This window comes from Dermacentor albipictus, chromosome 1, assembly GCF_038994185.2.
Source record: "Dermacentor albipictus isolate Rhodes 1998 colony chromosome 1, USDA_Dalb.pri_finalv2, whole genome shotgun sequence".
NCBI lineage: Eukaryota > Metazoa > Arthropoda > Arachnida > Ixodida > Ixodidae > Dermacentor > Dermacentor albipictus.
Genome location: NC_091821.1, coordinates 157,595,120 through 157,620,726, shown reverse-complemented (window position 1 = coordinate 157,620,726; position 25,607 = coordinate 157,595,120). Strand labels below are relative to the sequence as shown.

General features: G+C 45.0%; 1 protein-coding gene across 1 annotated transcript in view; it reads right to left on the bottom strand.

The window, feature by feature from the left end:
• Positions 1-25,607, bottom strand: part of LOC135916575 (cubilin-like) — a 259,475-nt gene that overhangs the window by 147,045 nt on the left and 86,823 nt on the right. Inside the window, exons 5-6 of the mRNA XM_065450011.1 lie at positions 22,485-22,586; positions 3,636-3,845 (exon numbers count right to left, since the gene is read on the bottom strand). Of these exons, the coding sequence (XP_065306083.1) occupies positions 3,636-3,845; positions 22,485-22,586 (312 nt within the window). The remainder of the gene's footprint in view (positions 1-3,635; positions 3,846-22,484; positions 22,587-25,607) is intronic.

Below are 25,607 nucleotides of genomic sequence, written 5' to 3'. Positions count from 1 at the left end.
GCCTACAGGCACAAAGAAGGTTCTTCCCTCAATTTGCATACAATTTTCATCTAATATGTTCACTTGCATCTTCCACAGACCCAACACATTCATTGATCCTCGGAACAGTGCAAAAATAAGGGACATGAAGAATAAAAAAACAAAGCAGTACCTTTTTCTTTTAGAACGCAGCTCTCAGACGCCCGTTCCTGCAGCGAGCATCAGATGCTTAACCAAGCGAATCAGCAAAGCGAAAGATGAAAGAGCATACGCAGAGTGAAAGATGAAAGATGAGAGCCACGAGCGGCGGAGACCAATAAAAGTGGCCCATTCAGTGGGTTACTCTGATTTTCCACTTCTGGCTACCCATGGGCTGCCAAAGCCAGCCAGAGCATCTTCGTTTTTCTCAGGTTGCTCCGACAACCGCGCCATGCACTTCCGCCGGGCGTTCATTTCGCTCGGGCTGGACGGTTCTCGCTACCCGCGGGCTGCCAGAACCTGCCAGGATTATTTTGGTCTGGCTGCCCTCTGGAAGTTCTCTGGCTAGCAGCTGACTAAATGAGGCAAGGGCACTCGCCACCATCTTTGCGGGGACTTCACGGATTGGAACGCAGGCGTTTAAGGACTTAAATTTACCTTGCTTAGCCAACTGTCTAGGTCACCTTCGGATTTCCTTACTTCTAGCGTTATCTTTTTAAGTGCTAATGCACCGTTCCGCACTGCGAAGCAGTGTCATAAGAGCAGTGGTAACCGTTTGAAGCTTTTGTGTGAGTATGTGTGCATGTCCCCAAGGCTTATTCGCGGTGGTGATGAGCGCGCCGCACTCTCATGCGTGCATGCTATCTGAATCGTGTACCCCGCAAGTTGTAGATGCTCATTCACACATACTGTGGTACATTTTCGGTTTGTCTTTCTCTGGTGGTGTTCCTTTTCACATATCTCGCATATGTGTGTGGAGATATCTCCTTTTTCTGGAGTTAGCGAAGGCGCTGCAGCTAGCCCGTGTTCGCTCCGTCTCTTTGTCGTATGCTTGGGTGGCAGCTCAAAACTGACATGCGTCCGAACTGCGGGCTGTTGATGTGAGAATGCACTGGTTGAGTAATAGGCACACATACATTAGACAAACGTACATTGACTCATTGCTCTCATGATCGCGACCAATGTTGTTTTTTGTGTGAAACTTTTCGCTGGTCACACGCGGCGTGCATTTTCATGCGCCAGCCACGTTCCCAGCTCTTTAGGGTCAAAATGAAAAACACCAGCCACGACAAACTTTCTGAAACCGAATCCCAAGCACGTCGGCACGAAATTTTGTGCATATAAGACATACCCAATATCCTGCTTTTTCATGTCTTGTGAAGTGATGACACACCACCAACTCATCAATGTCGCCAATGGGCGACGTGATCGCTGCGAGCGGGGATCCTCGAGCTATCGTTTTCGAGGATACAATCACTTACGCACGATTTCGCGTCGGAGGCCATCTGTTGCGCAGCACAAAGTGAGGATGGCCCAGTGCGCGTCCTGTGCCGAGTCACGCGAAAGTGCGTGAAAGTGATCAAATCCCTGAATGCAACTATATAATTTCAAGCTGGCAACACATAAATGGGCCAATTACGCCGGGCACGCGCCAACCTCACTGGGCGCTGCCATACTGGTAGCATGTTTACATTTGGCCAGCTGTACCGGCGTTCGATTTTGCAAACTTTGGGCAGGTCCGGGTTGTCTTGGGATGCCAGCCCATGTGACTTCCTATCAGGACCGAAACTAGCTGGCTGCCATCAGGCTGCCAGCGGGCTGCCAGAACTCTGAGAATCGAAGTGGCCCAGTGATCTGTGCACAGGAAACTGGTGTCATGCGGACCTACCTAATTGCTCAATGCGTACTTTTATCTAGTCTCAGCTTGACCAATCGTTCTGTACTAGCTGTCACTCACGCTTGTTTGATTAGCTTGGTCTCATTCGCGCTTGTTTCGATTGTCATGGTTTGCGATTGTTTTGTAATCTGATCGTATGTGCAATGCGAATTGTGTAGTACTTTATGGAAGCCATGCAGCACCAGTGATTACACTGGAACCTTTCACAAGTCATGTATAAAAGCTAATGTAATTTACCCCCAGATCAAATTTTCGATGATTGGCGACTCTGCTACATGTTTTTCTCAATTCCTTTGCCTCAATACATAGCAAAATGAAAACAGGTATAGAGCTAGCTGCGCTCAAATTTTGCATTAGGGAGTATCTTAATCCTCAGTGAATTTTATAGTAAGATTCAAGTTAGCATATTGAAAAGAGCTCACAGAACATGAAATGAACTGCAGTAGTATTGAAACATCCAGTCTTTTCATACTCTTCTGAGCAAAAGAACCAACACAATATCCCTCAACTTTCAATACATTCTTCCAATATTTCCCTATTGGCATCATCAACACACAGGAACATGCATGCACATTCCAAAAATGTACAAACCAGCCAGACATTACAGACAATGCCTGACTGGCCTTTACTTTCTGTAGGCCAAAGGTAATGTATAACATGGGTGCCCACCTAAAAGCATTTGCATGAAATATTTTGCCCATAGGTATACATACCCATTATCAAAGACTTTGTGCAAGTAGCAATGAACAGCCTCGCAGTATGCAATTAACAAAGAAGTGAAACTTGCACTTTTTAACCCTTTCGCTGTCGGACAAATCTGGCCGTGACGCACCCCCAGTGACGGCTTGGTTTCAGGGAACGAGCATACCAGGGAACTAACCGCGCGCAGGGAGGATGCGCTTTCAATCGCCCGCACAACGGAGAGATACATGACGTTGTCTGATCAAGAAGATAGAGTGAGACGGAAAAAGATTAAAACAAAGTTTGAGGGGCTTTACATTTACTGCAGCAAGCCGGAAGCGAAGGTGCGGCGAGAGAAGCAATCATGTGTCGATCTCTCTTCGGAGAGGCAACGGCGCGCGCCTCTGAACTTGACGCGCCGTAGCAGACGCACTAACAGAAAAAAAAAAAACCTTCAAGCCAGCGAAGATAGCAGAACAACCCTTGAACCTATAACCACACGCGCGCGACGCATGATCCAGCGAACGCGGAGCGACCGCGCCACTGAGCAAGGAGAGAGGGGGGAGGGGCAGTCGCACCGTACTCTTCAATACATGTATCAACACAGTGCTGGGCGAAAATACGAACTTGTAGAAATATTCTACAGATGGCGGGGCCAATCCAGGAACGCCAGCTTTGCGCTCAGGCGCGAAATTTTGAACGCACGATAGAGAACGTACCGGTACGTCAGTGACACTGAGGGGGCGGGAGCGCCATGACGTACCGGTACGTCCGTGACAGCGAAAGGGTTAATTTTATCATTTGACAATGTACTGTGCAGCAATGTAATGTCACTAAAACAAAGCTTTAAATTTTAACCATGCGCAGATTTACTCACAGTTGTTCATGCAATTAGGCCAAATTATTGAAAAAATGGCTTTGCCAATCTGGTTATCAAAATCAGCATTTTGCCACATGAATCCATATTTGCAATAATTTCATCAGCTGCTGCTTCTAGGCACTTTCCAGTGGCTTTAACCGAAAACAGAGAACCGTAATTATAATGATCTACTGTACATGGCTAACATGCAATGCACTTGCAGTTTTTCTATAGATATACCTTTCAAAATTGCAGGAAACATAGCTGGTTTCCCAGTTATGTTGATGGTGCTCCTTCCCTTGAGGTTGACAGAGTCCAGCGATGCATATACATTATGTTCTTTCGAATCTGAAGCATGGATTGTGATGTGGCATACCGCAACCCCACTGCCATTGACATATGGAGGGAAATGGAACACAGGGGTGCTGGATGATATATTGGCATTGCAACCTAGAAATAAAATCAGTGAGGTCAATATTTCATATTTGATATGGTAAAGAAAAAAAGTGAGGTTAAAACCTCAAAGCCTAATATAATTAATTATTCAATCTCATTTTCTGTAATCGAAACGGCTCAACTCAAAAAGCAAAAAATGTGAGCCTCGTCACGTGTTGTTTACTTGTGCAAAAATCCTTGTTATAGAAAAGAGTCTGTGAGCTTTCCAATTAAATAATTACAGGGTACAACTTCAGCATATTTTACTCTTGCAGAATTAGTGCACAATATCAAATGAGACAAGTGAACTTTGTGTCACAAATGAGTGTTAAAAATAAGCAGAAACAATATTAAATACAGCAGCCTTTTGTGTTTATCCAGAGCGTCTACCAAGTTGACATTTCCAAATTCCCTGAGTTTTCCAGGTTTTCCCTGAGTGCCTTTGCAAAATTCCCTCAGTGACAGAAAACTTTGTTTTATGTCAAGACGTGCTGACACCATGTCGCTTGAGGCTGTCACTATAAAGTAAGCATGTTAAAAAATGACTTAATCCAGTTTGAATAGCAAGGCGTAGTGCCTCTTCAAAAAGAATATAGAAGGGAGGAGTTAGTAAAATGCACAGCAAATAAAATATTTTCGAAAAAAAATGGTAAAGCCCATTGCAAATCGAGTCAAACATTTTCAAATACGACTAAAAAGAGATGCATACAGAAGTAAATATTTTCGAATATGAGCTACATTTATCAACTGATGGCAAGCTCATTGGCATGAGGCCCAAACTTTGTCACAAGTGAGATTCTCTCGTAGCAGGTGGAAAGTCAACCTCAACTGTCCTGAAATACCCTCAGCCCGCACCTAACGCCTCAGTGTTGAATTTCACTGCTCTACTGCATATAGGCATCAACTAACACTTAATTTTTTGAGCTCAACCTCCTTCAAAGAAGCAGCGGCACACTTGAATGCATGTCTCTTACTGCCCTTGAAAATTGTAACAGCGCTAACACATGCATCCACAAAGCAACAAGGACGAGACACAAGCGCAAGTTTCAAGTCAAGTATGCACCAACTCACCCAGAAAGAAGTTTTAATGAAGTACCCTACTGCCCTTATGGGCTCAAATTGCCACAAGCACATCCAAAAAAGCTCTGAAGGCCTGCCAGTACACTTATACGGCATATCGGTGCTCATACTGTGACAGGAGATGGCGGGTACACGCGTGTATAAAGAATTCGTACTGGTTCCTGTGACAATTGTCCCTTCTCACAGTTGCTACGCTTCACCGCAATACTTTGCGTGTGCTTCACCGTGTAGCACTAGTGTATTGAGACGAAGCATACTTCTTAAAACCGGCATACTACGATGCAGGTTGCCAGATCACTCCAACCACAGGTAGCCAAATTGGCCTCCGCAGTAGCCCAATGTAGCCAAAAGCAAAACATTTGGGTAGCCCAAACGTAGCCAAAAAGCTTTGTCTCTTTGTGAAGTCATTTTTTGAGCATGTTGAATTAATTTTCGGCAAGAATACCTACACATTAGTTTTTCCACGCATCTCCACGCATGCCTTCCGCGCGCATCGTCACAGATGCCATGTGGCATGAAAAACAGATGCTGCAGAAGTGCAAGTGCAGAAACACAGACATGCAGGCAAATTCATGTTAAGGCAAATGTGGTCTTTATTGCAAATGCACTGTATTATTTTTCCCAGAGCACCAAGAAATCACGAAAAGAACACAAGAATAGCAGGCGCAACCAACACACTAAGCAATGGCCTGCATTCAGGCGCTCAGTATTATTACTTACAGCTCACGATAATTTTGCTTAACACCACACATTGCACTAAATGGAAAACTACAAGAAACTTCAAGACAAAGTCTTACACAATAGATGGCGGTTGGTACAAAATCTAGTACGATATATAGACATTAAAAGTATGCTATGATTAAGCATCACAAGCTTATTGAGAAGTGCAATTGCTTGGTCCATACAAAAATGTCAGAGCTGAAACGGGACCAAAATTCTTGGCATAGTTTAAAATCCTTGCAGCAGCCCCCATTCTTGACCAGGCCAAATTTCACGTGGAGGAGCGCTACTAATGTCTTGTTCGGCATGCTATTTCGAAGGTCGGTTTTAATGAGCGAGACCTGGCTGAACACTCGTTCTATGGCGGCATTTGATAAGGGCAGCGATAGCACAGACAGGAGGGAACGGATGGCTGTGGTGGCTGAGGGGCAACGGAAGAGGATATGTTTTACGTTGGCAGTGGAGCAGGGGCAATTTCTGCAGGAAGGGTTCGAGCGAATTGCCATGTAGGTGCCATGCGGCAGGCAGAAAATTCGGCATATTTCAGTTAGGTTCAGCTCAGTGTTCTCCCTCTGTTCAGGTGCCGAGGACACCCGCGGAGCACTGTCAACGGGAGCTAAAAGCATCTCATGCTTAAAACTTAGAACGTCAAAAGCTCACATGTAGAGACAGCAACAGTCTATGTAGGTGGCGCGTGCATGGGGGTAGCATTAGTTCGCGCATGGAGACGTGTTTCCTCAGGCCAGCTTTTTTTAATTAAATTTATCAAAAGGCCACGATCCTTGACCTTTTGACATGGATATGTGTTCTGTAACATATAATTTGCAAATTTTGATCTTATAGAAGACGCGCTCAATTTCTTTAACCTGCTGTTGTCTGCATTTTGATTCCAGTGTGCTTTTAATTTGTGCTTAACTATTTTTACTGTTTTTTTTACACAGAAAAAAGGTGCAGCCCAAAAATTGCCATATAGCCAAAAGGAAAATTCTGACGCCGACTCGGACAAAAAGTAGCCCAATTTGGCTATTAATAGCCCAATCTGGCAACCCTGCAAGACAATGTGTTGTGCTTTCTGAGCTTTGAAGTCAGTGGCGAAAGATCACAAAGGCTGAGTCGGCACCATTGCTAACAGCGGCGAATTGCTAACAGTAGCTAACGCTGAAGTAGCAAGGCTTAGTGTTGCCGCGGTGGTGGCTACGGCTGCGAGCGGATCTGCGTGCGAGAGCACTGGTTCAGGGGGGCGAGATCATCAAAATGGCGGAGGCGGAAGCTTTCATTAATACCGCTTCAGAACTGCGGTCACGGCAAATAGTCTGGAAAAAGGGACGGCGAAGGGCTCTTGTATCCGAAATTTCATAGGTTTTTATACACCGACTCTACGAATACGTGGTGGTGACGCGATGGTGACGGGAAGCCGTCCGAATTATTGGGCATATCCTAAAAATAGGGCGTCCGGAAAATCGGTCGTTGACTGTACAGTGGCAACTCCTCCAGCCGACAATATGGTGTCAAAGACGATTTGTTACAATTCTCTGTTACTCGAGCCAGCATTAGTGCGACGTTCGCTCCCTTTCAATAAAATTACACCTAATTTTCTCTGATAGAAGCACAAATTCCCCGAGTTTCCCCGAGTGTTTCCAGACTATTCAACATCCCTGAGAATTCCCGTTTTCCTGGTTGGTAGACATCCTGAAGATATTGTGGTGTTCCTGAATGTGCCAATTTAGAAGGGTGTATAGTGGACAGTTCTGTGCAACTAACTCAACTATGAAGGTTAAGGTTGTTAGAAATAACCTTAAAACTGATTTATTACTGTGTAATTAAACAGTCTTGAAATTAGCAAAAAATTTTGAAGAAATCTCCTGCGAAAAAATATGTTGTGCAAAAATGGGAATGGTTCCACATGATAGCAGATCACAACACCTATACTGTAATATTTCCCAAGTGGCTAGTTTGTTTCTTTCACACCCTTTAACGCGACAGCGTTAAGGAGCTCGTGTCGCAGAAAAGCCGGCGTCGTCGGCGTCAGCGGCGTTGGCCATGAGCGATAAATCCCAGAAGGCACTTCATAAATAAAAAAGATCTTGCAAGACGGGCTGGTGGGAATCGAACCAGGGTATCCGGAGTGTGAGACGGAGACGCTACCACTCAGCCACGAGTTCGTTCCTTTGAAACGGGACAAAATCGCCTCTAGTGAATGCGGTGTTGCCTTAGAAACGTGCCGTAGAAAGTTATACTGCGGGGTATATTGGTAATTATGACCATGTAACTTACAGAGGTCGCAGTTTCACGAGTAGCGAAATACGTTACCACTAAATTTCTTCTGCGCTCTGCGCACACGCAGAGCCATTTGGCGGCAAACACAGAAGACCCTCTCCTCGCAATGTGGCCTGCCACTCGCCCCATGACCGCGTCCGCCTTCATGACGCGTCGGGGCCCTGCTATCTCTGCCGATCGCGACGTTTGGCTGGCGTGTTTGGCGTTTGGCGTGTTTGGTAGCGCGTTTGAGTAGGCGGTGCGAACGGGATGCGATGACGCTATCGCATTCCACTCTTGAAGGCGAAGCTTAAGCGTCCTCCAATTTTTCTTTCAGCAATAGTTTTTTTTTAACATGCTGAACTTTCCGGTAGAAGAAAAATATGGATAGCAAAAAAAAAAAAGGCGTTCAATGTTTAAAAAAAAAGTGGAAAATTATTGCATGCATAGCTGACATATAGCATATCCATATTTTTCACATGTTCTGCTGAGCTCGTGCACACAGAAGCATACAAGACACTGCCTTTCCACCTTATCATGTTACATCATTACGGAGTCAAAATGGATATATATAAGGCAATCTCTGAACTAATCATGGAAAACTGAACCTGACTGCTCAGTACAACCTCCCCCTCATTTTTTTCTTTCATTTAGCAGAGTACATACCCGCATGACTTTTATCATCGGACACTTAAGGGACCCTGAAACTGTTTTTAAGATTTTGTAGAAATGTACCGAGTTGTTAAGCTGGTTCCTTCGGATCATTAAGTGACAAATTTAAGCGCTCTGCGCAAAGCGTGAAATTTTTTGTAATCCTTAAAAATGTGGATTGCTACCGGTTGCAGTGGCACGGCTTCCCTGAGTTTTCAGCTGCCCCCTTACCATTTCTGTAGCAGGCACACATGATGTCAGCTAGGCAAGCTATCCGACAGGCTGCTCACGTTTCGCCAACAATAATATTTCTAACTCTATGGTGATCAAATGTTTGTAAGGGTTAAATGTTGAGTAATTTGTTCCAACAAAAATAAGAGAAAAAATACTCTATGACAATTTATCACTACGCTCAAGCATTTCTGGCACACAGCGAGTATTCCCTGCTTGTGTTACATGCTTTGTGTTGACGCGAGCTGCATGGCCAGTGTCGACCTTGAGGCTTCGTTTCGAGAGGTCCATGAATTGCACTTCTTGCATTGTGAGCTGCAAATCTAGCGTGCAGTGACATGCCAAGCTGCGGCAGTGCGTCCCTCTTCAAGGCAGGCGAGCAGAGTGGCTGCAGCGCTTCGGGCTGTGCATGTCTAATCAGCAGCAGGATCTACCTACACGTTTGTGGCTGTCACTTCACACCAGAGGATTACTGCCATAATAGAGATTTAGTGTGCCTGGTATTCCAGTAACTGTAGGCAGAGTGGGAATTTCGCTGGACAGGCAGAGGTGCATTTCACGGACGGCAGAGGCTGCTCGCGCTTACGCCTCTGCCCGTCCGTGAAAACACCCAGCTCGCCTGCGCTTAAACAATGCCGGACACACTCGGTGCTGCAACAGAACACTCACAACGCACGCTGGTTTGAAAAGTGGAGAGGTTGAAGAGTCTTCACATACTGGCTCCAAGGAGACCGGAAGTAGACAACACAACAACACATCAAGATGCAGAGCCAATGAATGTGTAGCTTAGGCCCAATCGCTCGGCAAACAAGTTGACGAGAAAAAAAAAAAGGCTAGGGAGATGGGTAACTTGCAATTGTCCGCAGCTCTCTTAATATGAGACGCTTCACTTAAACTGTGGCAATAATGTTCTACTGTAGTTGTACACTACACGTCAACAAAATTTGTCCAAATCGTTTCAGGGACCCTTTAAATGCAATGCCAGTGACCCTGGCCTCAAAAAAAAAAAGCATGATTTTTTATTTTTTTAAACGAAGCAATAAAAGACAGCCAAAGATGCAGGAACAAAAACGGTATTTGGGCTACACGAAGACAAAATGAGCATTACTCTTCTGGAAACCTACCATGAAACTCCTTTACACATAGGTTTGGCAACCCTATAAATTACATTCCTGGACAAGTATTGTACTTTCAGAAAACTTGCAGAGTCAAATGCAGTACCTTTAGCAAAGTTTTGAGTAGAAAAAAGTTACGCATGGCGTTTTAACCTGCCACGTTATACAGCAGCCGTTATTAGGAGACCAGTGAAAACTTTAGTCTCCAAAATTGAAATAAAAGAGTTCGCTGCAAGAGAAATGTTGACAATATGATAAAAGTTAGGTTGCCCACTAATGAGGAGCTCATTCAAACTCATTTGTTATTGCACAACCTTTATATGCATTTACCGTATTTACTCGCATATAACCCGCACCAAAAATTGAAAAAATGTGTTTAAAAAGTGGGGGTGCGGGTAATACGCGAATATTCCGGAGAAGGGGGGCTCGGCGGGTCGGCTTCACGGCAACGCGCGGCGTGCCGTGCAGGGTCCGCATCCCCATCGACATCAACGTGTGACCACCGAAGGCCAGTATGGACTGAAAGAAGACCACGTGGAAGCGGAGACCATGGAGCATATCGTTTTGCGGTGCAGAACACTTCGTCCGGACATTGCCGAAGACGCGGCGATAGATATAGAGGGTGCCCTGGGATTTGCAGGGGAGGACGGACGTGTGGATGAGAGAAGGGTAGTGGTGACAAAGAGTAGGTTGGAAGATTGGTGCAAAAGGGGCTAGGGACGAGTGAGTCTATAAAAGAGGGACAAATTACAGTTCACAATACGAACAAAATTACGGGGGAAAAAAAGGGGGGGAATCCTAGGCTAGGGGGCGCAAGCCACCACCGTTACAAAGGGCTAAGCCACTATGATCCATCCATCCAGCCAACAAGAGGCCAACGCAGGTCACAGCCAGATCCACATCCATAGTCTGTTTAGTCCCACGCCAGCCACGCGTTTCGCATGCTTTGCATACGCTTTGTTCAGACGTTGATGGGCCTTGAGTAAGGTGCCGTTTCTTGTACGCCCAGTTTGCACAGTTCGCCAGCCTTGTCTAGGCATCATGAGTGTGTCTCGGCGGCAATCATTCACGGCGAAGGAGAAACTCAGGATCGTCGCCGCTGCTGAACAAATCGGCAACAGAGCTGCTGCGAGAAAGAACGATGTCGACGAATCTTGCATTCGCGACTGGCGGAAGAAAAAAGACTCTCTCGAAGCTGCGAACAAGGACAGGCGAGCGTTTCGCGGCCCGAAGACTGGCGCGTACCCTCACCTCGAGACGCAGCTTGCAAAATTCATCGAGGAGCAGAGGAGTCGTGGCCACGCTGTGTCTACAGAGATGGCGCAGATGCAAGCCCTGAAGCTGGCCCGGGAAATGCACATTCCACGCGAGTTTCATGCGAGCCGCGGATGGCTGCAGCGCTTTATGGCCAGGCATGGATTTTCGATGCGGCGGCGAACTACCATGTGCCAGCGGCTTCCCGACGCTTACGAGGAGAAGCTGCTCAACTTTCAACGTTACGTCATCGGACTGAGGAAAGAGCGCAACTACTTGCTATCTCAGCTGGGAAATGCTGACCAAACGCCAGTATATTTCGAGATGCCTATGGACACGACCCTGGAAAAAAAGGGCGCAAAATCTGTTAGTGTGCTGACTGGCGGCAACACCAAGCTGCGCTGCACAGTGATGTTGTGTGCTTTGGCCGACGGCACCAAACTGCGCCCGTATGTAATATTCAAGCGCAAGACTCTACCGAGTACACCACTTCCCCCAGGAATTGTTGTGCGAGTGGAAGATAACTCGTGGATGAACAGTGACCTCGTCATTGACTGGATTCAAGCAATCTGGGAAAAAAGACCAGGTGCCTTGTTGGCACGCCGTTCGATGCTGGTGCTGGATTCGTTCCGAGGCCACTGCACTGACGCGGTGAAAGCTCGCCTCGCTGACAACGGCACAGACCTTGTCGTAATACCTGGCGGCATGACTTCCATGCTCCAACCACTCGACGTGTGCATCAATAAGCCTTTCAAGGCTCACGTGAAGCGGCTATATGCCCAGTGGATGGCCGATGGCCTTTACGCCCTTACGCCGACGGGACGCGTGCGAAGGCCAGATATTGCACTGCTGTGCCAGTGGATCGTAGATGCATGGGGGATGATCCCGGCCGACATGGTACGCAAGAGTTTCAAGAAGTGTGCCATAAGCAACAGCCTAGATGGTACCGAAGATGATTACGTCTTTGAGAGCGGCGATGAAGCCTCAGACGGCAGCAGTGAGAGTGGCGACGATTGACAATTGAACGACAGCACTGACAACGTTGCGGCAGTCGTTTTCAAATATATTTGTTTTGAAAACTAAAATGGTGACTGTTTGCTCAGTTGTAACTTCCTAGTCCTCATTTTTTCAGGTAAGTGTGCGGGTTATACGCGAGGATATTTTTTTTTATTTCATGGGGTTCAAAGTTAGGGGTGCGGGTTATATGCAAGGGCGGGTTATACGCGAGTAAATACGGTATTCATATAACATAAAACAAAAATCAAACGAGGCAACTTTTCAAAAGATTTTCTAACTCTCTATTCTAATCCTGTGAAGTTTTTCACTGTATTGTACACTAATATGCCTCTAGGTATGTTTATACAGCTGAAGAATGAGCTACCTAATACAAGTTAGTACCACATATGATCATGCTGACTCTTGTAGCTCCACTGAGCAATACATGTTTGTACAATGAATGTCGACACCTCCAAAACATGTGAATGGTTCTCATCTGAAGCGTTCGCCTTTTCATTTTGGTTTTATTTCATTGTACATATACTCTGTTACGTAATGCCCTCTGGGCCTTTAGAAAATGATGATTATGACGAAAATGTGTGCACACGCAGTGCAGCCGATGCATTTTTGCACAAAAGAATCAAAACAAACTTATTAATGCACTCCGCATTCTTAATATATGTTTCCCACATTGCTATTTATATCATGTTTCAAGTATCTTTACTCCAGTGGTCTTTCTAGTAAAAAGGAAGACTTGAAAAACTTCACTGCTGGTCGTTATAGAACTCACGTCTTCAAGCACCGCAGCTCGATACTGTAACCGCTTAGCCATGATCACAGGCTGGGCAATGGGGAATTATTTCTCAACGTTAGCCCGCAAACGTGTGCCACCGGTGGATTTCAAATGTCAAGCAAAAGGAGGCCAACTTCTTGCATGCACTGCGAGATGGTGCACTTTGTCCGGACAGAAGTGTGAAAGAGGAGCCCTGCTGCAGTACACAGCTCCCACAAGAACGACCACCAATTATGCGTGTCCTCATTGCTTGTACATGTATAACATATGAATCTTATACCTCTCACGTTTCTTAGAATACCAGACAGACAGACAAAGAACTTTAATTACAAGGTCCTGAGAAGCTTTGCCCTAGGGCCGAGCTGAGGGCCGCTCCCACGTGGGGACGGGTAGGCCGAGCCTAACCGCCGCATCGTGGGCTCTCTGGACAGCCCAGGTTTGATGTGTAAGTTCTGAGCTCTGGATGGCAGAGCTCCATTCTTCTGTGATGCGACTGGGTCCGTGTAACGAGGGGCATCGCCAGAGCATATGTGCGAGATTGCTAACAGCCGCACAGTCGGGGCAAGTAGAGCTAAAAGCCTCTGGAGTGATCGTGTGGAAAAGGACCAGGTTTGGATAGCACTTAGTCTGAAGCATGCGTAAAGTGGACGCCAGAGGTCTAGCCAGTTTGCTGTGAGGGGAAGGATAAGTCCTCCTACCCAGGTGATAGTGCGTAGCTATTTCGCTGAAAGTTGTGAGAGTGTCCCGAAACTCAAGAACCCCGGAGTCTGAGCTCGATCCTGGTCCCGCGCGGTGGGTTCGTGCGCGCTTGGGAGTGGGCGATGTCATTCAGATTGGGAAACGAGTCAAGCTGGGGTTCGAGGTGAGCCGGAAACCACGTGATGGTGTGCGGAGAGATGATCTTGTTTATGAGAATCTTGTGAGCCTCCTCAGCGATGGATCCTGAAGCGAAAGCCCTGACCGCCGATCTCGAATCAGTGAAGATTTGTGTTCTGCTGCTGTCTAGGAGTGCTATGGCAACTGCGACCTGCTCCACTCTGGTTGGTGTTGAGCACTTCAGGGAAGCCGCATTCACTATCTGTCCATTAGGGTCAACGAGGGCAATGGCGAAGTTAGACTACTGTCCATATTGGGCGGCGTCGACAAAACATGCCGAGAAGGGATCGTCCTTGGTACGCTTGAGGAGGGCGAAGGCTCTTGCCCGGCATCTGCCTACGTTGTGTTGAGGATTAACGTTAAGGGGAAACGGTGCAACTCGTATGCTGTTCCTTTGATATTCTGAAATTTCATATTTCCGCTCTTCCATGAAGATAGGGTTGATCCCAAGAACCGCCAGGATCTTCTTTCCAGCCAACGGTAAGGGCGCTCCTGACAAAGCTCGGTCGGGAAGTAGAAAAACCATGAAGTAGCAGGGTCACAATACCAGACCCACTAAGAAAGAAACTACGCATACAACCAATCCCTCGCAACATGGACCCAAACCTCCATGCGAGTAGGAGACAGCTAGGGCAGAGTTTTATGAAAAGACGATGGGACATCGGGACAATACAGTCTATACCGATGCGTCCCTATACTCACAAGCACACAAAAACAACGCGGCAGCGGTAGTAGTAAATAATCAAGGAGAATTAATCACAGGACTCACGGCCGAGGTGGCTAACATAACCGACGCAGAGGAAATTGCTGTCTCACTGGACGCGGAAGAAGGTTATAGAACAGGAATATCCCTCAATATTCTAACAGATTCACAAGAGGCGTGCCGGAGCTATATAAGAGGCAGCATTAGTAACACGGCACTCAAGATCCTCAGCAGAGTTCCAATCGCTGAGAAACAACCCACATATAACATTATCTGGATACCAAGCCACACAGGGATCAGGGGCAACGAAGGGGCAGACAGCCTTGCTCGAGGGATGACCAGCCGAGCAGGAACGACAACCGCCCCAGAGGGGCCACAGATCAACTGCGGGAACAGCTATTCAGAGCTATTAAACCTCTATAAGGGGCTAAGATATCAATATCCCCCAGCACATAAAGCATTAACAAAGGAGGAGGCCGCAGGATGGCAGAGACTGCAAATGGGCTCCTCCCCAAACTTACACATACTAAGTAGGATGTTCCCCACGCAGTATAGCGCAACCTGTCCGTGGTGTGGAGCTAAACGAATATTATACCACATTACATGGGAGTGTACAAGAAACCAGGCATTCCACAAACACAAAACACGAAGTGCGGAGCAATGGGAGAGCTGGCTCACCAGCCGTGAGCTAGGGGCTCAAAGAGCTCTAAAAGCGCATGCGTGCGAGGCGGCCCGGCTCAGTGGAGCCCTGGACTAGGGGCCCATCCATGGCTGAAGAGGACCCAAGATTCAAGAATGAAGACTTCGGCCTCGACCCGCTAAAACCTTAAAAGAGTCAATAAAGTTTTCCATTCCATTCCAGCCGGGGTGCAGGATAGACAGGCCAGTTGGGCTGACTCCTGGGCCTCGATTATCTCGTCCAATGTGTTGTGCACTCCTAGTTGCATAAGGAGATCCGTACTCGCCCGTAACGGAATGCCTAGTACTTTCTCCATACTTTTTCTGATGAGCGTGTTTATTCGTTTCTTCTCGAAGTTATAACCAGTCGTGCATGGCTGCCACATAAGCTATATGACTCATGAGGAAGGCGTGGAACAACCTGAGGAGGTTGTCTTCCTTTAAGCCTCCACGCCTATTCGAGACTCTGTTGATAAGTCTGATCATGTTCCCAGTCTTGGCTGTGAGCTTGTTGAGCGTTGTATTTTTACTGCCATTGGATTCAATGAACATGCCAAGCACCCGAATGGTGTCTACTCTGGGGATGGTACAGCCGCTTTTAGTGTGGAGTTTGATGTTTATTTCTCACAACGGTTTCCAGCCTCTAGGTTTGGGACCTCTCCTGACTGGCCGTAGAGGAGGAGCTGAGACTTGCTCGGGGAGCATCTAAGCCCCGTATTTTCCAGGTACATCTCTGTTTGATCTACAGCCTCCTGTAGGCCTAATTCAACAGCTCCTTCGCTTCCTCCGGTGCACCAGATTGTGATATCATCGGCGTAGAGCGTATGATTGATCCCTTCTATGTTGGAAAGCCTTTGCGATAGTTTCTTCATGGCGATGTTAAAAAGCAGTGGTGAGACTACTGCTCCTTGTGGCGTGCCTCTGGGGCCCAAACTGAAATTGTCGGACTTGAGGTCACCGATTTTGAGCGTGGCCTTGTGATCCCGTAGGAACGAGCTTATGTATCTGTGGAATACCAGGTGTTTTTTTTTTTACCTGTGCCCAATTTTTTTAAATTGCTTATGGCATATAGCAATTCTTACCCTTGAGCTAAATTACTTGATGGGGCGGCCATTACTTCTACGAGAAATCAAAATACTTAATTAAATATTTACATAACTAAATAGCTTTAATTAATTACTTTACGGCACATAATTCAATCTACAAATTGTAGCCGGCGAGTTCGCGACGCATATCCACTTGGAATGAATTCGTGGTAATATAGCAGTTTCAAGATATTGCCACATTGTAGCGACAGCAAAGAACACTAGCAAAACTGTGAATGACGAAATTAACTATTTAGTGAACTTGTGCCCCTAAATGCAAGTGACATTCCAAGCACAACGATAGCGACGAACACAGCTGGCAGTTGTCAGGAATCTGATCAGCGGGTCAAGCACGGGTCAAGCACGGGTCTTCATACACAACTCGTCGAAAGTTCCAGCATAATCACTGGCGCCCACATGCCTTACGAAAAATCGTACACAATTCGTGTTGCACATACAATCAGATTACACAAGATTCGGTGACAACAGGCAATGGACAGAACGATTGATAACGTTAAAGAAACTTCCGATATATACAGGCATGTCCTGCACTGAGTGACAACGTTTACCATTCGGTAGCTGGTGAAAAGTGGTGACCAGAAAAAGATAAAGTACACGTGTCAATAATAATTTTCAAAGCCTACAAAATTTATTGGGATTCTACTCACTTTGGTGCTTCAATGCATAAAAGAGAATTTTCTTAAGTGGAACAACAGCACATTTTTATTATAAGTTTGCCGGCTCTCACTTTTAGAAACTGGTGCCATCTTCAGAATTCATTCGAAGTCGATATGCCTTGCAAACTCACTAGCTACAATCCGTATATTTCAATACGTGCCGGAAACTAAATATTTAGGAACTTAATTAGTGTAATTATGTTAATTATTCACCAAAGCATCATGGTTTCTCATAGAGGTAATGCGCCACCTCATTCAGTAATTTAGCTTAAGGGTTAGAATTTCGCCATCTACCAAAGGCAATTTTTTAAAAATTTGGTGCAGCTAAAAAACGCACCTTATTACACGAGTTTCATAATTACATAACATTAAATGAACACTTACCGGTCCTCTTAACAATGAGCCTCCAACTACCAAATTACATATACCCACCCCTTGAAGCCTCATCGCACACCGATAATAAACATCGCAACAGGATGGGTTAAGCCTAATTTTTTTTTGCTTGTTATGAACCCAAGAGAGCTATAAATTAAACAAAATGCATGCAGAATATTGATGCTCTAAGAAAGGTGAGGGGAAAAATCTAAATGACCAAATTACACACCCTGCTACAATTTCATTGCAAAGAAAAATAGCTGCAAATACATGGCAAACATACATTGATAATTGTGCTACACACACCTCGGTGAGCATGGATGGAAAAAAGAAATTTTCAAGCGCATGAAAAAAGCATATAAAGGAACTAAAGTGAGCCAGAATTGAGAAAAAAAAAACAAACAATGCTTTTGCAAAAATGCTCGGAAGACCTCTGGCTATTCTGGCGGTTCCCCTGGAAAAATACAACACTCGCAAAAGCTCTATTGGTAAAAATCCTGCTTAATTCAAGTTTTCAGTGAACTCCAGGAGATGCCTACAGTGAGTCAGTAAGTGCATAATGAACACAAAGTTGAGGTACAGTCAACCACAAAATTTCACAAAACATTAAATCTGAGAAAAAGCTCAGTATTCGCATTTAAAGCCTCTATCAATATATGTGAACAACTGCAATGTTCGGTTTTACTACTGATTCAGGCTGCTTGGAAATTGAACGTTCTCCTCAATCTCATGGTATGTAAACTTATGTGCTTGACTGTACAAGTTAAAAATTTGCTAACCACATGGTGAGCACTTTCATTGTTTTGCCGTGTTCTCGGCATGTTTCTACAGCTGTATTGGCTGAAGTTTCAGCTTAATTACTTTAAGCATTGAAACACTGCACTTATGAATAACCTCTGTGCAAAATTAGAAAGGTGGATTATGTGCAAGTTCGTTTAATCATCACTAAGCGGGGAAAGATGTGCAGTGAATGGCTTAATAAAGGTTGCAAATAGAAGCACTTCAATGAAGGTGCATAAATTGCCGCTGGTAACACAAAAATTGGGGGCAAGAAAGACAAAACGGGAACCATTTTAGTGGCTGCCCAATTGTATGTTAACATAACTGCAGTTACCCATATATCATGTCTCTAAAGCAACTCATCAGCACATGAGCCTTCTTAAATAATTACTTATCACCTCAACACAACCAAGAAACCACAATGGGCCCAAATGGCAATAGCAATTTTATGTTATTGATTTATGTCAAACTTCTTCTGGAGTGAACACAAGTGTGTGTGCTAACATATGACAAACCTGTCACACAGAACACTGAAGCTAGTTATGCACTGAGCTGTATGTCTTGACCTTTTCATGTGCTCAAACTGTTTCCTAGTTCAGAAGGTGACGCTATACAGTTAGGCTGGAGCACGTTACTATTAGCATTAAATTATTAGTAGTCACATATCAAAGAATTAAGTTTCGTACCACTTTCAGTTTCAGTGAACTTGTGTAGATTGTTTACTTTTACGATGGCTAAAAAAGTTTGTCATTAACATTCCATACTCTTTAATTAGTGTGTTCCAGCAGCCATTCTTGCTGAAGTTTGTCACAATGTTTCTGAGGCAAGCTGAATAGCGTGCTTGCAGACAAAAAAAACGTCACCAGAAGAGTGCCAGAAGATATGAACGTCATTTGCTTTTAAAGGGAGAGTAAAGGTTAATATTAGGTCAACGTGGACTGTTGAAATACCATCCCAGAAACGGCGAAATGATTTTTTTCGTGTGAAGAAGACTTATTTTAAGAGAAAATGCATTCTGAAGCATCCGCGTACCTCTAGTGCAGTTCAAATCACCCGCCCTCCGATCGAGGAGTGGTGATGTCATGGTCTCATAGTGATGTTGCGCCGTCAGTGAGTAAAATGGCGGCCGCACACGGCGCTACGGCTTTTCTGCGCAAAATGCAAACGCGTGGCCAGAAACATAGCCAAGACAGAGCTGACAGCAGCGCGAAAGCGAAACTATGGTGGCTAGCGGAAGGGAAAGCGCGCGACGCTAAGCTGGTTCTTTATTTTATGACACCAACTTTGACGCTCGTTGCAATGGACGACCCTGACGACACATTGGCTCACGATGCTGGGCTCGACTTCAGCAATTTAAGCACTGATGAACGTGAGCTGCTGCTGAGGGCTCGCGCTGCCGGCGTCATTGCGTACTACTACGATGGCAACTGTATGTAACGGCTGTACATATTCGCCCATTTGTAGCTTTTCCTTCATGAAAACCAAATGCCGCCCTCACCGCCTCGTCTTCCACCTGCAGTTGTTCTTGCGCTTAGGAGAATGCAAGCAAGACCGACGGAACAGCGCTACGGGAAAGCATTGCTTTGAAAGGCACTCCACACGACTTCAGTAAGTCAGCGTTGAACTTGTAATCCTCTGGACGAAAGTTCTGCGAGCACACTATGCGATTTTTCAGCTCTTTACCAACACGCTGTGGCAGAGGTACGGTACTTAACCACTTCGGACGGAGAGGTTTACTCGTTGGCACCCAGTGATAAGTCGCTGCAACTGCCCTTGGCCAAGTTCCGCGGACCGTTCGCGCATACCACGACATCACATGGACGTGGCATTCTCGCTGCTTATTCCAAATGCAAGTTTCGCGAGCCAGAAGAAGCAGCGCAGCACGATGCGATAACGAAACAACTGACACTCCTAAGTGCGCGCGGCGAATAGTCGAGCGCACAGAGTCAAGCGAAAACGAAACCTTTCGACCACCCATACTTCTGAAGAGTAACCTCAAAATGTTATTTTTGCTTAGAATCGAATACAAGTAGACAAGTAGCATTTTCTTCAGTCTTATAACCTAATGAAATTATCTTTTTAATACGAGTAGTTGAGTACTAGTGACATAAATTATGATGAGGAGTGCCTTCGTCATCGGACTAGTACCGGAATGTCGCTGGGGGGTCTCAAATCGTGTCATGCATTTACCTCAATTTCTCGGTTACTAAAGCTTTGTTCGCGATTATTATGACGCCTTAGACATTCTACAGCATTGCTTTATCACTTTAACTTGATTCCATAGTAACCTTTAGTGTCCCTTTAAGATCCCAAATAGCATCAAAACTCAGAGCCAATATGTTTACTACGTACTTGCATAAAAAAAAAAAACAAAAAAATTGCAGAACTGCATTTACAGGGTGTCTATTAAGTTGACATTTCCAAATTCCTTGAGTTTTCCAGGCTTTCCCTGAGCACCTTTGCAAAATTCCCTCTATGCGCCAGAACTTTGTTTTATGTCAAGACGGGCTTGACACCATCTTGCCCGATGCTGTCACTCTCTAGTAAGCATGTTGAAACAAAAAATGTCTTAATCCAGTTTGAATAGTAAGGAGTACTATCTATTGTATTTAAAAAGAAAACAGAAGGAGGGTGTTAGTAAAATGCACAGCGAAAAAAATGGTAATGCCCATTCGTGATTGAGTCAAACATTTTCAAATCCGAATGAAAACGAGACACATACATAAGTAAATATTTTTTAATATGAGCTATTTCTATCAACTGATAGCAAACTCATCGGTATGAGGCCTGAACTTTGTTAGAACTAAGATTCTTTCTCAGCAGCTGGGAAGTCAATTCCAACTGTCCTGACATACTCTCAGCCTGTACACAAAATCTCAGTGTTGGGTTTCACTGCTTTAAAGAGTTTATTTTGGTTTGGATGAGGGATGCCTGCATCTCGACGTCAGCCAACACTTTCTTTTTGAGCTGAAGCTCCTTCAAAGAGGCAGTGGCACGCTTCCTTTCTCGTTAATTCCTCAGTGCGTCGGTCCTTTATGTTCTCATCCTCCTTCTGCCACACTTTCACCCCATGGATCATTTGAAGCATTTTCTTGCTCAGTTGTGCAATCAACGTCCCGAGTTTTCGGACTCCCTAGGGGCCACAAAAACATCCGAAAATCGGGCAGTCCGAAAAATATGAATGCATCTCTTTACCTGCCCTTAAGGGCTAAGATATTGCCACAGGCACGTCCGAAAAAGCTTTTAGGGCCTGCCAGTACACGTACTAGGCATATCGGTGCTCGTACTGGGACAGGAGACCGAGGTGCGCACACGTGCATAATTAAGGAATACATACCGTGTCCCGTGACAACTGCCCTTTCCCACACTTGTTATGCTTCGCCGCACAACACTTCTATGCTGAGGCGAAGCTAACTTTCGGAGACTGGCATTACACAATGCGCTGTTGTCTGCGTGCTGTGCTCTGCGAGCTTCAAAGCCAACCGCGAGGATTACAAAGGCAGAGTCGGTGCCATCGCTAACAGCGGCGAATTCTTTCAATGAAAAACACGGCACTGGACGGCAAGAAGCTTAATAGCGAACGTAGAAGCAGCTAGGCTTGACGTTGCCGCGGTGGTGGCTATGGCTGCCAGCGGATCTACGTGTGAGTGGCGTTTCGAGGCGGCGAAATAATCAAAATGGTGGCGGTGGTGGCTTTGATTAGTGCCATTTCAGACCTGCAGTCAGGGCAATGTACATTGACTACATAGAGTACGTGGTGAAGCCGCAAAGCTGTGTGAATTATCGGGCATGTCCGTAAAATCGGGCGTCTGGAGAATCGGTCATTAACTGCTCTGGGAATACATCGTGCCGATGACACGGCGTCAATTACAATTCGTTGCGATTCCTTTGTTAATGGAGCCATCATTAACACGACTTTCATTCCCTTTCAATAAAGTTACAGCTAATTTTCCCTGATAGAAGCATAAATTCCCTGAGTATTTCCAGACTGTTCAAATTCCCCGAGAATTCCCAGTTGGTAGACAACCTGATTTAGCAGTAGTGGAACACAAGTGTTTCAGTTCCATAGCTTCACTTCCAAAGCCAGAGAAAATTGTCCTCAAGTTTACAAAAGATTTAAAGAACTGTCAATTTTTGCTGTACTGAAAAATTCAATCTCCATGCACAATTTTCTAGCACATGCACTCCAGAGACACTTCCACCTATACTGGCGGTGATGAATCAATTTTGATACAATCAACTTTTCACCTTGCTGGTATGTGTACAATACAGCAGACTCACCACAGTTTTCAAGTTGTTCCTATACACAATGCCTGCTCGTTCGCACTAGCAACACAGAAACAGGTCAATCCCATTATTAATTCACTGTTATGGTAGCTCTTACCTTCATGGAACATGCCAGTGAATGTTCTAGATGCCTTGCTGCTCTCATTCACAGTAGTAGAAATTGTCACAATACTGGCAGGAATGAAGTATGTAACAGGATCTACAAAAGAAATATAATATACAAATATATAAGTATATAATTATATATTTCAGATTGATGAAATAGGCTAGTCTGTGTACGTTCATTACTGCTGTTATACGGCACAGACTAGCATGTGGCGTACATAGTGCAAGAATGATATATAAAGTGAACTTCTCGTATTTCAAAATATGGATCAAAATGATACAATACTAATACAAAGAAACCATAGGCACAGCAATGTGCACCTAATCCATTGCCATGACAAAGTGATTCGGCAATAAAGAGCTGGAAAATGAAAATGGCTGAATTAATAATGTATACAATGTATAGTAGTGCTATATTCCATTAAGCCTTGCTTTGTCTACTAAGACATGAATTACATTCATGTCTTATTTTACATGGATTATATTCATTGGGGCTTAAGTTTCTGAAAATCTGGTGCATCGAAGAAGCATAGAAGAGAAACTGATGTTATGTCAAGCTGATTTAAAAAAAAAACAGTTAAGCCCATATTTCTACAAAATTCTTGACTACGCCATTAAATCCATGTCAGCTTAGTAACATGTCAGCCACCTACATATTTTGTAGGTGGGCAAGAGGAGCAAGAATATATTTTAAGACTAATCTGCTTCCAGCAGCCTACTTTGCATAAAATCAGAACAGATGCAATGGCAAAGAAGCAATGTTGTGAAGGAGGTGTGTTACCATAGCATGAAAATTAAGAGCTCACATAGCTCACCGTTAAGCTAAAGGCATAGCCAAAAGGATAACGCAGCAACCTAGACCAGCATAAACCACTGTGGCTGCATGTCATGAATTCTGGCAGACAGGAAACAGACTGAGACACACTGCCCGTACTATAATAATACAAGTAAAATTCAATCTATACAGAACAATTACGGAAAACAAGCAATCACATGTGCTACAAACAATCAGCTAACACAAAACTGCTATATAATACATACAATCCTACTCATCCCTAAAAGTCCTGAATGTTCAGATGTTGTGGCCGACCTGTCGTGGTATCAACACTGTCACTATGGTACGACATGGATCTGGCCATGAAGTGACTCCTGTGGAGTAGGATGAAGCCAGATGAGTGGGTGGCTGCTGTAGCACAGGACATGATCACACTCAGTGAAGGCTACATCATACCACTGCCTTCCCACTTCCCCACATTCTCTTTCGAATCATCTCTTCTCCTTGAAGTCTCGCACAACATCTCTGCCTTCCTCTTTTTCGGTGTGCCTAACTGGACACTTTTTTGCCCCTCACACTTTTCTACCGCAGCACATGCGCACGTGACATTAGACCCCTTTCTAAGAGTTTTTTTTTTTTTAATTTAGCAATACACAATGTCCCTGCAAAACTGCTCTTACTGCTCACAGCTGTTCTATTTCGTACTAGCACTTATCATATCCAATGTACAATGAACAAACATCCTTCTCACAACTAAGCTCAGACAAGCGACTACACATACGCCAAGAACAATCTAATACTCTTATCAAGTGAACATGACACTGAAACACTCTACTGATATGCGACAGTTGCACTCGTCAATATTCAGTATTCTATAGTCATGAAACAACACGGAAAACTAGGTTAATGTCATAAAATACACTGAACAGGTTTTCAAATGACTTACCTGACAGCACAAACTACTGCTTAATTAGGTATTTTTTAGCTAAGGCACGGTACCGAAGTCACTGGTCGAGTTCCCGACAAGTCATTCTTATGCTTAACCTTAACTGACAGTATGACTATAGCAGCACCTCATTGATACGATTTCATACAATCTCCTGGCACCAGCGTTCACAGCCAAGAACACAAAAGATGACCCAATAAAGTTACTCTTCTTTCACACTAGTTCATGCATTCCTGGAAAGCACACACTTTTCGCACCAATGTTAAGTACATCACCAAACTGTGAATGTACGATACATTTTCTAGTTGCTAGATCAGGTGTAAACAAGAAAAGGCATAAGGCACGAGCAATCAAAAGCAGCAGGCACCCACCACGGCAGCTCCCTCAGTCGAACGCCTTCATACTGAAGTGCTTCGGGCCTCCGAAATAATTCATTATACAAGTCACAAGGTTGCACTGATCTGCATATCACCACAATAGCCCCATCTCTAGGGTACATTTCGCTGTTCTGTCTGCGCTGGGGGCCCTGTAGCACCTACCGACACCACAACGCAAGAACACTGTAAGGTCAGAGCTCCCACCCAGCATCTTGGTACTGGCTACAAAAGACGAAAAAAAAAAAAAGATGGGCGGCACGAGCTCAATGCACAAGCACGACATGAGCAGTTCGGTTCTAGAAGCTCGCTTTGTTGGTCCTCTTGTTCTGGCGCTCCACTGCGACCCCACAGTTCCTCCGACAGTACCCAGTACTCTGACATGTATGTATCATATATACTCGTGCAAGGGCTGCACCCCCACTTTGGAGGGCAAATATTTGGAAAAAGAAAATCAAAACATCCCACTGGAAAGCGAAGTTAGTTTTATTGCTGCTAGACAGTGCTAGCTGCTTATCAGTCTACGCTACTGAAGCCGGTGGCGCTATGCTATATATTTTTGTGTGTGGCACATCATCTCAGCTGTGTTGGCAGTGTTTCCAGTCAGATTGGTGGCATTTCGCCTCTAGGGTCAGCACTGGTCAGGGAAGATGGGCTAGCATCTCAGGTCGTTTACTGCAAGGTTGTCATTTGCGCCTCTCTTACCCTCTGCTAAAGTTGTGAATGCAGTATGAACCTTTAGCGCGCTGTCATTGGCCTGATTCATATAAGGGCCACACCCAGCCATGATTCTAGAGAAAAAAGTGCGGCCCTTACATGAGTATATACAGTATGCTGCACTAATCTATCTCCAGCATGTTACAAACCACAACTGGGCCAGAAGCAAATTCTAACAGGCTTGCCAAATGTCAGATTCCAGAATACAGGAGACAGACAAAGGCATGTTGCAAGTGCAGCATACATTTATAATACAAGAAGAAAAACTGAATAACACAGAACAACCACAGAAAACAAACACTC